The 14,385-nt window shown below is 47.9% G+C and overlaps 1 protein-coding gene across 3 annotated transcripts; it reads left to right on the forward strand.

The window, feature by feature from the left end:
* The first annotated feature begins 7,976 nt into the window (after nucleotides 1-7,976).
* CCDC71 (coiled-coil domain containing 71) lies at nucleotides 7,977-11,912 on the forward strand. Of its 3 annotated transcripts, XM_080934307.1 has the most exons (3): nucleotides 8,223-8,556; nucleotides 9,195-9,275; nucleotides 10,325-11,912. In XM_080934307.1, the coding sequence occupies exon 3, from the start codon at nucleotides 10,410-10,412 to the stop codon at nucleotides 11,754-11,756; it is 1,347 nt and encodes a 448-aa protein (XP_080790433.1). In that variant the 5' UTR covers nucleotides 8,223-8,556; nucleotides 9,195-9,275; nucleotides 10,325-10,409; the 3' UTR covers nucleotides 11,757-11,912. The 3 variants fall into 3 exon arrangements, with proteins under 3 accessions (XP_080790432.1, XP_080790433.1, XP_080790434.1); XM_080934306.1 differs by lacking the exons at nucleotides 8,223-8,556; nucleotides 9,195-9,275 and adding an exon at nucleotides 7,977-8,043; XM_080934308.1 differs by lacking the exon at nucleotides 9,195-9,275.
* Nucleotides 11,913-14,385: the final 2,473 nt, after the last annotated feature.

The raw sequence follows: 14,385 nt of genomic DNA on the forward strand, positions 1-14,385 counted from the left end.
TTCTCAGCGGCGCCCCCTAGAGGCCACTAGGGCTATAGCCTGGGCCTCTGGTTGGGGAGCTCAACCGCCTTGTCCTAACCATGACATGAAGCAGGACACAGACTAGATCTTGGTAGCATTGGGGTGGAGGGGCAGACTGTACTAACCTTAGAGCCTATCTGGACCCTCTTTACAGAAAAGTAGGTTATTTTTGGTTAGATCTGAGCAGAGGATGAGCTCAATCAGCTAGATGTCAGGAGTCTCTGCCTAGTTTTACCCTGGGGCTACTCTAAGGCCTTCATCTTCAGGGTACAGAGCTTGTCTCTAGCCAACTCTGTGGTCATGTGACAGCAAATTGGTGTGACAAAGACCCACCTGTAGTGAGAATTCTGAGATTTTGATTTCTTTACAAATCAGAGAACTATTTTGTTTTAATCCCAGGTGTGGAGACCGGGCTGCTTTGCAGCAGCTGACTATGATTTATTTGCCTGTGTTCTAGCAAAAGCATGGTTTTGCCAGCTGCAGATAGTTTCTGTGATTGTGTTATGTTTGGAATTCTGGAAACTTACCAGAGGGTATATAAATTTGAGGAACCTGAGGGGTGGGGTGGGTAATTGTTGGTCATGGGGGGGGGGAGGTTGCTGGTTACAGTTTGTTAGTAGTCAAAAGAAATTTGAAGAATCTATCATCTATCTCTCTCTTACTCTCCCTCCCTTCCTCTCTTTCTCTCCCCTGTATCCTTTTTTCTGTTCTATTTAGTGAAAGGGGTTGAAACTGGGGTTCTGATAAAGGGTGGGGAGAGAAGAACCCACAAAGTAGCAAAGACCAGCAACACCCACCTATCTCTGATTCACACCTTGGCTCAGCCTATCTTAAGAGCAATCTGATTAGCTGAAGCTTCCAGTTGGAGATCTTAGGTGAACAGCTCCCACAGTTTTGTCTGTGTCTGCTCCCAGCTTTGGACCCTTTAGTGTACAGTGTTTAGCTTAATTTTCCCAAACCAGATCTTGAGGCAATGACACAAGTGTGTGTGGTGAGTGTAGGAGGTGAAGCCAGGAAGCACCCACAGAGGAGTGGCAAAAGGCCAAGGAAAGCAGCCAATAAAGGAGGTGCTATCAGTCACCACTGTGGGTGACTGTGACCTGGGGGTTCTGAGAGGTGATTAGAAACATGGGCCTTATATTGTTACTGCTGTCAAGAGTAAAGAGACCTAAGGAACTCATCTTCACATCCCCATGGGTCACACATTGAGAGTTGTTTGGGAGCCTTTGCCTGCCCAAAATGTGGATGAACCCTTCCTTATGACTAAATAGAGCCTATAGCTCTTCCAGTGGCTGGCAGTTTGAAGTGGAGAGCATGCCCAGAAATGACGGTGTAAAGACTGGCCTCACACTGCACAGACTCTAAAAGGCCTCTCTACCATCCAGTGCCACATCTCCCATGCCCAGATTGCTCCTCACTTGGGGCTCTGTATGTGCCCCCACAGGGAGGTCCTCATGGTCTCCACTGTCCCCTCCACATTCTTTCCCAGCTGTTTACCACTTACAAGCACAGATTTTAAATGTCTCCCAGTCTAAGTCAAGGCCATTTCTTTCTGCTCCCTCTGAATTCTGAAGCCATCTGTCCCCAGACACCACTGCCTTGTTATCTGCCACCTCAGTCTCTTGCTGCTTTCTCCTTTAAATTGTTTTTGAAGCAATCTCTGTTTTTGTTTGTTTCTAAACGGTCTCTCTACGTAATGGTCCTGGCAGTCCTGGAACTCGCTTTGTAGACTAGACTAACCAGTAACACACAAAGATGTCATCTGCCTCCCCCTTAACCCCAGTGCTGGGATTAAAGATCCCCAGTGAAGCTTTTTTTCCCCTTTGAGTCAGGATCTCCTGTAGCGCAGGCTAGTCTCAAACTCGCTACATAGCCAAGGATGACTTTGAATTTCTGATTCTCTTATTCTGTCCTCCCAAATGCTGGGATTACAGACATATCACCTTGCCCAGTTTGCCTGTGATAACTCAGAGCTTCTTGCATGCTAGACAAGCACTGGACCAACTGAGCTCTATCTTCAGGCAACAAAATTGCTTTTGAAAAGTCACCATGTGTATTAGTCAACATTCTCCAAGGGAACAAAACCAAGAGAATGAATATGAACTACAGAGTCTTAGATGACAGGGTAAGAACAATGGCTGCTCTTCCAGAGGACCTAGGCATGGTTCCCAGCCCTACATGATGGCTGAACTACAGTTCTGTGGGATCTGAAACCCTTTACTGACCTCTGCAGGCACCAGGCATACACATGACACACACTTACACATACAGGGAAACAGTCATACACTTAGCTCTTATAATTTTTAAAGGATAAAAGGGGGAATTTAATAAACTTACATCATACAGTCTGGGTGCTCTCTTCACACTGGGCAGGCTTGGTGACTTGGGTCTGGAGTCTGGGTGCCTCAGGAGTCACAATCTGACACTGAGGGCCTAAAGGATTCCTGGAGAAATCCATAGAAGCAGTGGTGGCAGTGGTGACAGTGGTGGCAGTGGTGACAGTGGTGGCAGTGGTAGCAATGTGCTGCTGTTCTGACTTTGCTTTTCTGACCTTTAGCTGCAGGATTATCTGAGATAGCCACCAGGGGATCTTAGAGGGAAGCTGGGTGGGAATGGCTGGGTCAAAAGAGACCTCAGGCAGTGATGGCTGTGTGAACTTGACAAGAAGACTCTTGGGTGACAGCCTCAGTAGACAGTTCATTTAATTGGGAAAATGAAAGCTACTTGGCCTTTGTGGGTGTGTGTAGCGGCTTTTGGGGTGAGTGTACATCACTGGCCAGGGTCAGGGTGCTGGGACTTCTCATAAGGGCAGTTGTAGTTGCTGCTAGACATGGCCTTATAAGGAGAGAGGAGGTTCAACCTGGATACCAGTGGGGGCATGGAGCCAAGGGGAGAGTAATCCTATTCCTGCTGAGATTTCTGGGGTTTAGACACACCTTGAACCCTCTCTTGCTCTGGGCTGAATCCCTCCCACTCCCCACCCAATCCCATGGCTCCCCGACCCCACAGCAATGGTAGCAGTTGTAACAACTATGGAACTTATTAGTAACAATGGAAGCAGTAGCAACAATATAAGGAACTTATTAGTAAGACACGTGAAGATAAGGCAAAAAACAAAATCTTTTCTGTCACACCTCCTTACATCTGGGCAGCCACTAGAAAGAGTGTCCATGTTAGAAATGTGCTTTCTCGGCGTGTCCAATTGTTGATTTCTTGGTTGATTCCACTTCCATTCAAGGGCCACCATGGTGGCACACACCTTTAATTCCAGCCCTCCAGAGACAAAGGTAGTCAGATCTCTGAGTCTGAGGATAGCCTGGGCTATAGGGAATTCCCGGTCAGACAAGGCTATTTAGTGAGACCCTGTCTCAAAAACAAAAACTGGGGCCGGAAAGATGGCTCAGCATTTAAGAGCATTTACTGTTCTTGCAGAGGACCTGTGTTTGGTTCCCAGTACTTGAATTGGGGTGCTCCTCACAACTACTTGTGTAACTCCAGGTCCAGGGAATTGAATGCCCTCTTTTGGACTCAGTGGGTACTGCATGCACACAACACACACACATACACACATACACACACACACACACACACACACACACACACACGGGGGGAGGGGTGGTGGTGGAGAAACAAACTACAAAAAAAGCCATAAGCCATATCCAGTCAAGTTGACAACCAAGTTTAACCATCAGGACACACAACATAAAACTTGACCCCTGTGGTTTCTGTCTCAAATGAGATTTTGCAGGATCATCAAAGTTTCACCCTTTGTGACATTGAATCCTTACTAAGTTTGTCTCACCTTCAGAGTCTTTTGCGCGATCTCCTTACCCTTCTCAGAGAACAGCTCAAGACTTAAGCCTGTAATTTAGTGAGACTGCCTCAAAAAGGAGGGGGTAGGGACTTGAAGCTTCAGAGCTAACTCAGGTGGTAATGTGATTTCAGTACAAACATGAGGATTTAAGTTCACTCCCTAGAACCTACATTTTTAAAAATCCAGGAATGAAGCAAGGCAGTGGTGTCACACACCTTGAATCCCAGCATTCAGGAGGTAGAGGCAGGCAGATCTCTGAGTTCTACAGTGAGTTCCAGGACAGCCAGGGCTACACAGAGAAACCCCATCTTGGAAAACAAAAACAACAAAACAAAACCAAATCAAAAACCCAGGTGTGGAACTGTAGCGAAGACACTCGGCAGGTAAAGCATGGGTCCTGTAGGCAGTGGAACTGGAGACAGGATTCTCTAGAACCCACATAACAGCCAGGTAGGTATGCAGCCTGCATGCAATCTGAGTGCAAGAGGCATGGAACCCAGACAAGGCTGGTGATAAGATCCAGGTTTAGCCCGAGACTTTGTTTCAATATATACGGTGGAGAGGAGGCTGGTGACTTGGCTCAAAGGGTAAGGGTGCCTGCCACCAAGGGTGACAACCTAAGCTGGAATCCAGAGAATCATTAGGTAGAAAAAGACAACTGGTTCCCAAAAGTTGTCCTTTGACCGCTACACTAGTGATGTGTGTTAAGTTTCAAACCTGGGACAAATGACTGAGGTACCTATTTAACATATTAAAACTGATCTGGCCAACAGGTTTCCCAGCATCCCTTAGTCCCTAAGGGTATGGCTGGCATGTCTGCCTTCTACTCCCCAACCCCCACCCCAAATCTCCAGCTGGGCTGCTCTTGCCTATATAATCTAACCATTTTGGTTGTCTGCCCTTTTTTATCTTTTGACCTTTCACCTGCTGCACCTGGTTCCCCTTTCTTCCCTCTCTCTCTCCCTCCTCCTCTCCCAACATGGCCTAGGGTCGAATCTACTCTGGGCTTTCCCAGATATCCGAGTCTCTGCCTACAAGCTCCCTTTCATCTACAATAAACTTCCTCCTCCACCATACTTAGGAGCAGTCAGGTCCTTTCCTTTTTATTTCTTGTCTTTATTTGCTGTGGCTGTACTGAGACTAAAAACACACTAACAAAATAAAAAGCCAGGCAGAGTGGTGTATGCTATAATCCCAGTACTGGGGAGGTGGAGGCACACAAATCCTTGAGTCTTACTGGCCAGCCTAACTAGCCAGATGGGAAATATTAAAAACAGAGTAAATGTGAGAGTTCACACCCTTAATCCAGAACCGATCTCTCTGAGCTCAAGGCCACCCTGGTCTATGCAGTGAGTTCCAGACTAGTCAGGACTGCAGAGTGAGACTTTGTCTCTAAACAGCTCCTGAGTAATAATGACACCTGACTTTGTCCTCTGGCCTGCACTCGAAGGGCACACAAAAACACCACACACACACACACACACACACACACAGATACATACACAGAGACACCACACACACACACACACACACACACACACACACACACACACACACACACACACGAGAAAGGGCTAAGTGCATATACTTACCTAGCATGCACAGGACCTGGTTTCATTCATCAGACCCCACATCTCAAAACAGATTTGGTTCTGGCTTTTCTTTCTTTCTTTCTCTCTTTCTTTCTTTCTTTCTTTCTTTCTTTCTTTCTTTCTTTCTTTCTTTCTTTCTTTCTTTCTTTCTTTCTTTCTTTTGCCAGTACAATGGCTAGTCTTTATTAGAGAGAAGTTTTCCTTTACATTCTGAAACATTAACCCAGGGGCTGGCTCAGTGGGCCATTTAGTGGGGCACCAGCTTGTAATGGGTTCCACGGCTTGGGCATCAATGGCTCTTGCCTTTGTGTGGCCAAAACCAGATGACAGTGCAGTTGTCCTCTTCACAGATGCAACCCACTATTCTCTTATTGCTGATGGATGGGACTAGATTAGGGTCTTCCTTGGTGCCCGAAGCTGCTTGTGGAGGTAACATATTGTATGGATCCATTCCCTTCTGTGCTGCAATCATGATCTTCCTCTCCAGCCCGGTAGCCTGTTCCTCATCGGTAGGGACACCACCTCCATAAGCCATGGAGCAGGTCACAACTGCGCCATGGGGCCCGTGGGCCCTCAGGGTCTGTGCCGCCAAAATACAACCTACTCCTTGAAGTAACCTTTAAGGATCTTGCCCAAGACAAGCCGCCTCTGGCTTTTCAAAGTAGCAAACTTAGAACCTATTGAGAAAATCTTTCCCAAGCTGTATCTTTCTCCACCTGATCACCAGTTGTCTCTGCTAAGATGGTTATGGGTTCACCTCACCAATGACCATGTAAAATGTCAAGTGGACCATGGAAAGGCCTCGGCTGTCTCCCCACCTCATCCTCACTGCTAGCAGCTATCAAGAACCAGGTCAAGTGGTAACTGTGCTCTGATGAGCTCTCCCTGAGAGTCCTACATCAGGCTTAACACCAAGACTCCCCCTTGATAGCTGGGTTGCCTTAACCTTCACCATTCCTTCAGTAACCATAGAGAGAAGGGCTGGAGGTAGAACAGACCTAGCTTTCCTGTCCTCTATATTCTCTGACCTCTGGATTGCACAATACAAGAGAGGAATCTCCTCCTAGGGCACATCTGGCCTGCTACTATCCCTGGAGGCACCAAGCTCTGCCTCTTCACAGAAATGGCTTCTGTTTGCATAGTTCTGATCCATCCTGGTGTAGGCCCTTGAGGCCCTTTTTCTCTACCAAGACAATCGGTTGGAAGTACTGACCCCAGACTATTCAGGGACTTTGTGGTTCCTCTTGGGCACTTTGGCTACTCAGAAGATACTCAGGATTCTCCTGTTGGTACCAGGGCTCTGAGAAGTTAACAGGCACCAAGTAAGGCCTTGGGTATTGATGAGTGGATGGATCCTTTAAGAATGCTGATCCCTCTATTTAGACTGGGAAAAAGAAAACAGCTGAAGGATCTTGCAGTCATATGAAAAAGGAAGGAGGCTGGTTATTCAGCTCCCACATGAAACACTCCAAACTCTTGTCTACCCATCCCAAACTCAGAGACGGTCCATATGCCTCCACTCTCTCTTTTCCATGAGACCAAAGCTTTCCTGATGGCTCATAAAGCTAACTTAGGAAACATCTGAGAAGTGGGTCCTTTACTAAGAGCTGTGGAACCAGATATGGCACACCTTCAGTCCCAGCAATCCAGAGGGCTATGTAGGGACACACTGTTTCAAAAAAAGAAAAAAGTTTGGAAACCATGTTGGCTGTTCATCTGAGGTCTCAGAATCCTAGAGGTAATTTTGACTTGTGTCCTTAAATACTGCTGAGGAACGGGCTCTGAAACCATCTTCTGTTGCCTACTGGACATAGGTGGAGGGGACTGAGTTTGCAATCTCCTTGGCCACCAGATAGGGATTCTGGGCACTGTAAAAATGGAAAAGGGGGACTTGGTGCCATTGAGGTGCTTTGGCTGAGCCAGATCTTGGCACTACATTGTGTATGCATACCTGAGCAAGTATATTCAGGCCCACATTGATGTACTGTGACTTACAGACTGGACATCTAGAGCCCCAGGCTTCTGTGTATTACTTGTGCCTACATGTATATACCAGCTTTTCATACAATTTGCCAGGGTTAGGCCTGTTCTCAGAAAGAGAGGAGATTCTATTCTTTCAGAAAGTACTTTTGTGGTGAAACTAGGGGACTTTCCTAAAATACTCCCTGTCAGGCACACTCCCTTTTGACCTTCTGATCAGGTGCCAGAGAAAGAATCAGGTCCTGGGGTGTAGAATAGTCCAGACCTTGCCAGGAGTCACCTTGATGTCCTACACTATCCTACCAGGACATTTTAGAAAAATGTCAAATGGCCCTTAGTCCAATCCTGACTGGGCTCCTGTGACTTTTGCCATCTATGCGTGCAGGCTCCCATACTGAATCTGATAGGTTTGGATTTGTCACCTCCTAGGCCACCACCTCCAGGCAGCCCTCCCTGGTATTCAACCTGCTCCACCCCCAGACTTGGGAGGGGGAAGTGGTAGGGGGGGTCAAAGGTCACCAGGCGGGCCAGGTCCCGGAAGCGGAAGTACAGCAAACTTCCGGCGCGCAGCAGGCGGCCATGTTGGAGTGGAGGAGGCGGCGCAGAGGTGCGTCCTGGGTCCCCGCGGCGGCGCCGGTAGGTTGGAGCCGCGGACCTAGCGGTGCTGCGGAGTGGTGGCCCATGAGGCCACTGGGCGGCAGGGCGAAGGGACTGGGTGGCCGACCCTTCCCGGATCCTCATTTTCCCAGGGCTTGGACGAGACACCCCACCCCCACCTAGGACCCCACCCTGAGGCTGTGAGGATTCTGTCGGGCTACTACTGTCCATCTTACATTACACATTTCGCCGCCGCCGTGACCCCGACTCCCTGTCATCGTTCGGGCCCTGGGGACGCCGTCTGCCCGACTGAGGGCTCCAATCTGCCCCTGATCCCAGTCTGCCTGATTATTATTTCTCCCGCCCCCAGTCTTCTGTCAACTTCCTGTGCTGGCCCCAAAGGAATGTGTGAAGGCAAGACGGCCTGGTTGCAGCCTCTGTTTACAAAGCTTGAAAGCCCAGACCCACCCTCCCAAGGGCTTAGAATGACCTAGGTGAAGAGCTCCTTGGTCCCCGTCCCCCAATATAAGCGCCAGAGGTTTGGGGTAGGAGGTAGGTCGACTCCCTCTGTCCTACATTTCCCAGTCTATCCCCTTCAAAAATAAATAAATAAATAAAAGAATAAAGTCACGTGCAAGGATTGTACTTGGAGAGCATCCTCTGGGGAGGGGAAGTGCCTCAGACACCTGAGGATCCAAGAATGTTTCCAAACAAAGAGCCCCAGGGCACTTTCTCTGGGGATTCTGAAGACTGTATCCACTCCATTAGAGCGATGCAAAGCGGCAGCACAGACGGGCTTCTAGGCTCCAGGGACTTGTCTCATCCCAGCTGATCTTTGAATGCTCCAGTGCAGCTGGGGAGTTTACTTTTTGCCTCAAGAAGCCCGAGTCAAGGTGCTGAATGTAACTCCTGATTGATGTTTATCATGTCTTTAAAGAAGCATAAGGTGATTTGAGTGGTCCCAGACAGCAGCATCTGTGGTAATCTGAGGTCTGTTGCCTTTTAAGCTCTGGTTAGGACAGTGCAGACCTTTAATGGCCATTTGACCTACCTTCCTAGTTGGAACCTTTACCTGTCTTTTGTCTTCAACCCTTGGACTCCTGGGTCTAGTTGCCTGGTCTCTTGCTTGCCTTAGAGATGTTTGCAACTGTACTCTTTTTTTTTTTTTTTTTTTTTTTTTTTTTTTACAGGGTGTGTGTCTTATATTGGGGTTTGAACTTAAGGACTAGAGCTAGGAATCAAGTCATTGAGTATCCTGTCTACAGACTTTGGTAAGCAGGAGATAACCACCCCCTGCATTGGAATGTTGGCAGCTAGATGAACAGAGGTGGGGTGGATATCAGGTGTAGGTCTGGGTCTGTCTCTGGGCCTATGTTCAAAGGCCTTAGTCTGTTTTCCCCAGCTACTGTCCGGCCTTCATCCCTATGTTCCTTACACTTTTTTGTTTGATAGCCTCTGTAGGAGCTGTTACCCTTTTTGCTCCTTTCTTTTTGCCACTCAGCCAGATAGGTAGATGTTACTACATCTAGGAGTCCTTCCATAACCTATTAGAAGCTGACTTGGATAATACCATATACTCCCAAGAACCTTTAATGGTAGCTGTGTCTTCACTTCCACACTAGGCTCTTTAAGGATTGAAGGTATTTGCCTATATTCCTGGAACTGAATCTAGACCTTTAGAACAACAGGAAAGAAAAAAATAAACAAAATAGGCATATAGTACACACTACTTGGGAGGCTCACCAAACCACTTGCACCAACCCGTTCAAGACTAAGAGCATATCAAGTTCAATTTCAAACAATAGAAAAAAGTGTAGAATTTAGCTGAGCTCTTGACAGATACTTGTCATCCTTGTAGTTGGGAGGCTATGGTAGGAGTCTGAATTGGAGGCCAGTTTGGACAGCCAGAGCTTTGTAGTGAGACCCTGTGTCCCAAACAACCAAGTGCAGCAGTCCCAGCACTCGAGAGACAGTGACAGAGGGGTTAGGGTTCAAGGCTGGTCTCAGCTGTATAAGGAGTTGGAGACCAGCCTCGCTTATGAGGGACCTTATCCTAAAGCAAGAAAAGAAAATACCATTAAATTAGAATGAGCTAGATCTAAATCTCAGAAGCCCAGAGGTGGAGTAGATGCTCTGAGGTGCTTCTAAGCATATAACCCAAAGAAATGTACCAACATGGTAGAGGAAGTCAGGAGACCCTGGAGAGAGCTATTCTGGCCAGGCCCTTCTGTCGCAGAGAGAGGGAGCCCGGCTCAAGTCACCAACCTTTAGCTCTGTGTCTTGCTGCCATTTTTACCACCTTTTTCTTCTTGCTTTGGAGGTGCCACGTGCTGGTTTGTGGATACCCCGGCAGATCTGCAGTGCTGGTTTGTGGATACCCAGGCAGACCTGCAGTGCCCAATGCCATGAGCATGGTAGAGGAGAAAGCAGTGCATTCGTGGTCACGCATCTCCACAGCAGGGAAGAAAGCCCTGGAAGAGGCCCTCCTCGTGTTTAACCCCATGAGCCAGGATCTCAGTGCCACAGAGGCTCAGCTTGTGGCCTTCCTCCAGGGTCTGCGGGATGATGGCTTCCAGCCAACCATTCTTCGAAGTGGGGATGTCTATGGTTATAGTTCATGTACAGCCAGCCCCCCCAGCCAGACAAAGCTACAAGCTCGTACCATCAACCCACCTGCCACATCACTTCCTGCCAAGGCTCCCCAAACTGCCGGCCAGGCCACCTTGCTCCCTGTGCCACTGTCTGGCAGGCTGACTAAAGGGTCCACACCAGCCCTTGCCAAGCATGCTACCACTAACCTGCTGCTGAGCTCCCTGAAGCAGTCAAATGCCAGCAACACTAGTGGTACGACAGTAGGCTTTCCTGCCCACCTCTATCCCGGCGTCTACCCTGCCATGCAGCTCTCTGTGGTCCTCGAAGCACTGGTCCCGCTCAAGACTCCCTGCTTGGATGCTAAGCACAGGGCACCGTCATTGCAGCTGTCACTCCCAAAATCAACCCTGAAACTGAGGAAAGGTTTAGGAAAACAGTCCAAAGCACCCAGAAGAATCACAAGCAAGGGCCTCAAAAATCTGACTAACAAAGGCCCTGGGGCTGGTCTGCAACGAGGTGCTGGAACCCAGAACAATGGCTCCCTAATGAAAGGGTGCTCTGCCTTGGGCACCAAAACAGACTGGGCCAAGGCATCTCGAACCCTGACCAAAGCTGCTCTTGCCAGTGTGGCTCGAACCCAGACCAAGACAGTAAGGGCCAGGGCCAAGGCATCTCGAACCCTGACCAAAGCTGCTCGTGCTCCTGCCAGTGTGGCTCGAACCAAGACAGTAAGGGCCAGGGCCAAAGCAAAACAGGCCAAGCCCAAGGCAGCCAAAGCCAAGGCCACTGTGAGGGACAAGGCTAAAGACAAGGTAGTCCAGGCCAAGGCCAAAGCAGCTCAGACCAAGCACAGGGGACGTCCAAAGAGATCTGTTCAGACCAGAACTGGAAGGGCAAGCCTGAAAAACGACTCTGAGACTGTGGGGCAGAAGAGGAAGAAAGCCCATGAGAGCAAGGGTCTTCCTCCTAAGAAGAAAGCACGGCATGTACTGCAATCTCCTAAGGTGTGGCTGGGGCCTGGAACACCAAAACTTCGAAAGTCCCAGACCATAAAGATGAACAGGAAGTGCTCAGATGATGAGATTCGACAGTGTGCCCAACAGATCCTACATGTGAATCTCTCTCCCATAGTATGGCTCAAGCCGTTGTTACCATTTTGATTCCATATGCAACGTCATGAGTCCTTGCCACCGTACTTGGGGAAAGAGTTGAGCTGTCTTTGTGGCCAGCAACAGTGTGCATTACTCACAGCTCTGCAGCTTCCCAGACTTTGGGTACCTCCAGGACTACTGTGGTCGCCAACAATCTTTCGGAAAATGAGGGGTGGGGTGGGTTATGGGAGGGGTGTTCTCATGGCTCAATACACTGTGACTTGTTCTTCAAATTGTATGTTCACTGTTCACCTATCATGTTTTACACCTTTCCACCTTCTGGTCTCCCTGCTCACCCTCCATGGTCTTATTTATCAGTTGATTTTGGTGTGTGGGAGCTAGTGGCAAGAGGCTATCAGAAGTCTAGGAGCGGATTTGGAGATAGTGTCCTGGTAGCTTGAAGTAGGTCATTAATTTAAATGATAGGGTGACATTAGTGGGCTGATGCTCTCAGGCTTTTGGACAGATGTGGGGAAATTCAGGTGCTGGTTTCTGTGAATGTGTGGGAGCGATCCCGAGCGGAGGGGCAGAGCCACTATCTCTCCTTGAGTGTCCCAGTTCTGGACCAGATGGGTCCCATTCAACCTTGTTTGCAGCTCAGTTTCCAGCACCAAGCAGGTTTTTAGACCAGGAAAAGAAGTCTTTGTGATACTGCTCTCTAGAGGCCAAGCTTTAAGGGTTTACCTGGGCTTGTCTGGGGGAGGGAACATGCTTAAAGGCTTGAAGTGCTGCTTTTCTGCTTAAGTGACTAGTCTCAATTTTGCAAATTGGTGACAAGGGGTTAGGCTTTGAATCTGGACCACAAAACCTTCCTTACTGTCCAGAGACTCTTCTCTGTAGTAACTGGTGATAGAACCAGAGAGGCCTCTACCTGCGCCTCAGCAGTGCTTTCTGACTGGTTTCCACCAGCTCCATCTTGCTCTGGTATGTAACCTCACCACGTCCCCTAACATAACCTGTGTGCATTGGACATTGTTGGTACTTTCTGCTTTGGAGAAGCTGGGCCCTCAATGGAAGCAGCTGCTTAGGCTAGAAGGCAGTGCTTAGGTAGAGAATGTGGCATCTTTGAACTTGGGAATTAGAGTCTGAGTTTGAGGTCAGTATAAGTTACATAGTGAGACCTCTTCTGCCTGTCTTTTGTTTGTTTATTTGTTTGTTTGAGACAGGGTTTCTCTGTGTAGCCCTGGTTCTTCTGGAGCTTAACATTATAGTCCAGGTTGGTCTCAAACCCAAGAGATCTGCCTGCCTTTGCCTCCCAGACACTGGGCTTAAAGGCATGGGCCACCAGACCAAGCCAGGGGAATGGCTTACTGGTTAAGAGAATTTAGCTACTTTTTCAGAAGACCCTTTTGTGGCTCCCACAAAAGGAAGCTCAAAATCACCTTTTTTCCATCTCCAGGGACCCTTTTATGGCTTCCATGATAACAGGCAGACAAACACACGCATACAAATAAATCTTTTAAAAATCATAATAGCACAACTGGATGAAGTATCAATTCTTTAAGAAAAGATGGTGTTGAGAATCTTAAACTTCAGTGATGTTGATAAGCAAAAGAATCATGTAAAATACCTTAAATAAAAACTTACTGGCCAGTTAGAGAGGTGGCTCAGTAGTTAAGAGCACTGACTGCTTTTCCAGAGGACCTGAGTTCAATTCCCAGCAACCACATGGTGGCTCACAACTGTTCTTAGTGAGATCTGATGCCCTCTTCTGGTGTGTCTGAAGACAGCTACAGTGTAGCTAATATATAATAAATAAATAAATCTTAAAAACAACAACAACAAAAAAAAACGTACTGGCCAAGCTGCAAAGATGGCTCAGAGGCTGGGAGCACTGGTTGCTCTAACATAGGAACTGGGTTCAATTCCCAGGGCCTACATGATAGCTTACAGCTGTCTGTAACTCCAGTCCTAGAGGATCTGACACCCTTGTCTGACTTCACTGGACACTAGGCAGATTGCAGGTAAAACACCTCTGTAGCCAGACTTTGGCTACTTTGTGGGGTTCTTTTTTTCTTCCACCTGTTTGATACCCTAACACTAGATAAGAGGAAAAGGATAGAAGGGAAAGGGGGCAAAGTTATCATTAGACTACTTCCTGCTGGTTAGGGGCATTGAGTTTGTTGGAGCAAGTTTGATCTTTGCCATCAGGGTACCTAATTTCTTCTTGTTTCTTCTATGCACACAACTTTTTAACCTTGACCAACAGCGACCAACAGCCCACCTTTGGAACTTAGTATTCATACACCCTCTGAAAAGTCCCCAGAATTCCAAACCTCACACCAATGCAGAAACTTCCTGCAGCTGGCAAAACCATGTCCCTGCTCAAGCACAAGGCAAATCATAGCTACTGTGGATGATGTGAAGTGGGTCTCATATCCTATACCTGGGATTAAAATGAAAGCATATTCCTACATTTCTGTGTGGTTATTTTTTAAGATTTTTGTTTATTTTAGTTATAAGTACACTGTAGCTGTCTTCAGACGCACCACAAGAGGTGTCAGATCCCATTACAGATGGTTGTGAGCCACCATGTGGTTGCTGGGATTTGAACTCAGGACCACTGGAAGAGCATTGAGTGCTCTTAACCACTGAGCTATCTCTCCAGCCCTTCTGTGTTTTTTAAACAAAATATTCT

Source organism: Micromys minutus (genome assembly GCF_963924665.1).
Source record: "Micromys minutus genome assembly, chromosome: 21".
NCBI classification, from domain to species: Eukaryota; Metazoa; Chordata; class Mammalia; order Rodentia; family Muridae; genus Micromys; species Micromys minutus.

Excerpts from the sequence above, each read along its gene's own strand:
- CCDC71 (XM_080934306.1), top strand. The coding sequence starts at position 10,410 with ATGAGCATGGTAGAGGAGAAAGCAGTGCATTCGTGGTCACGCATCTCC.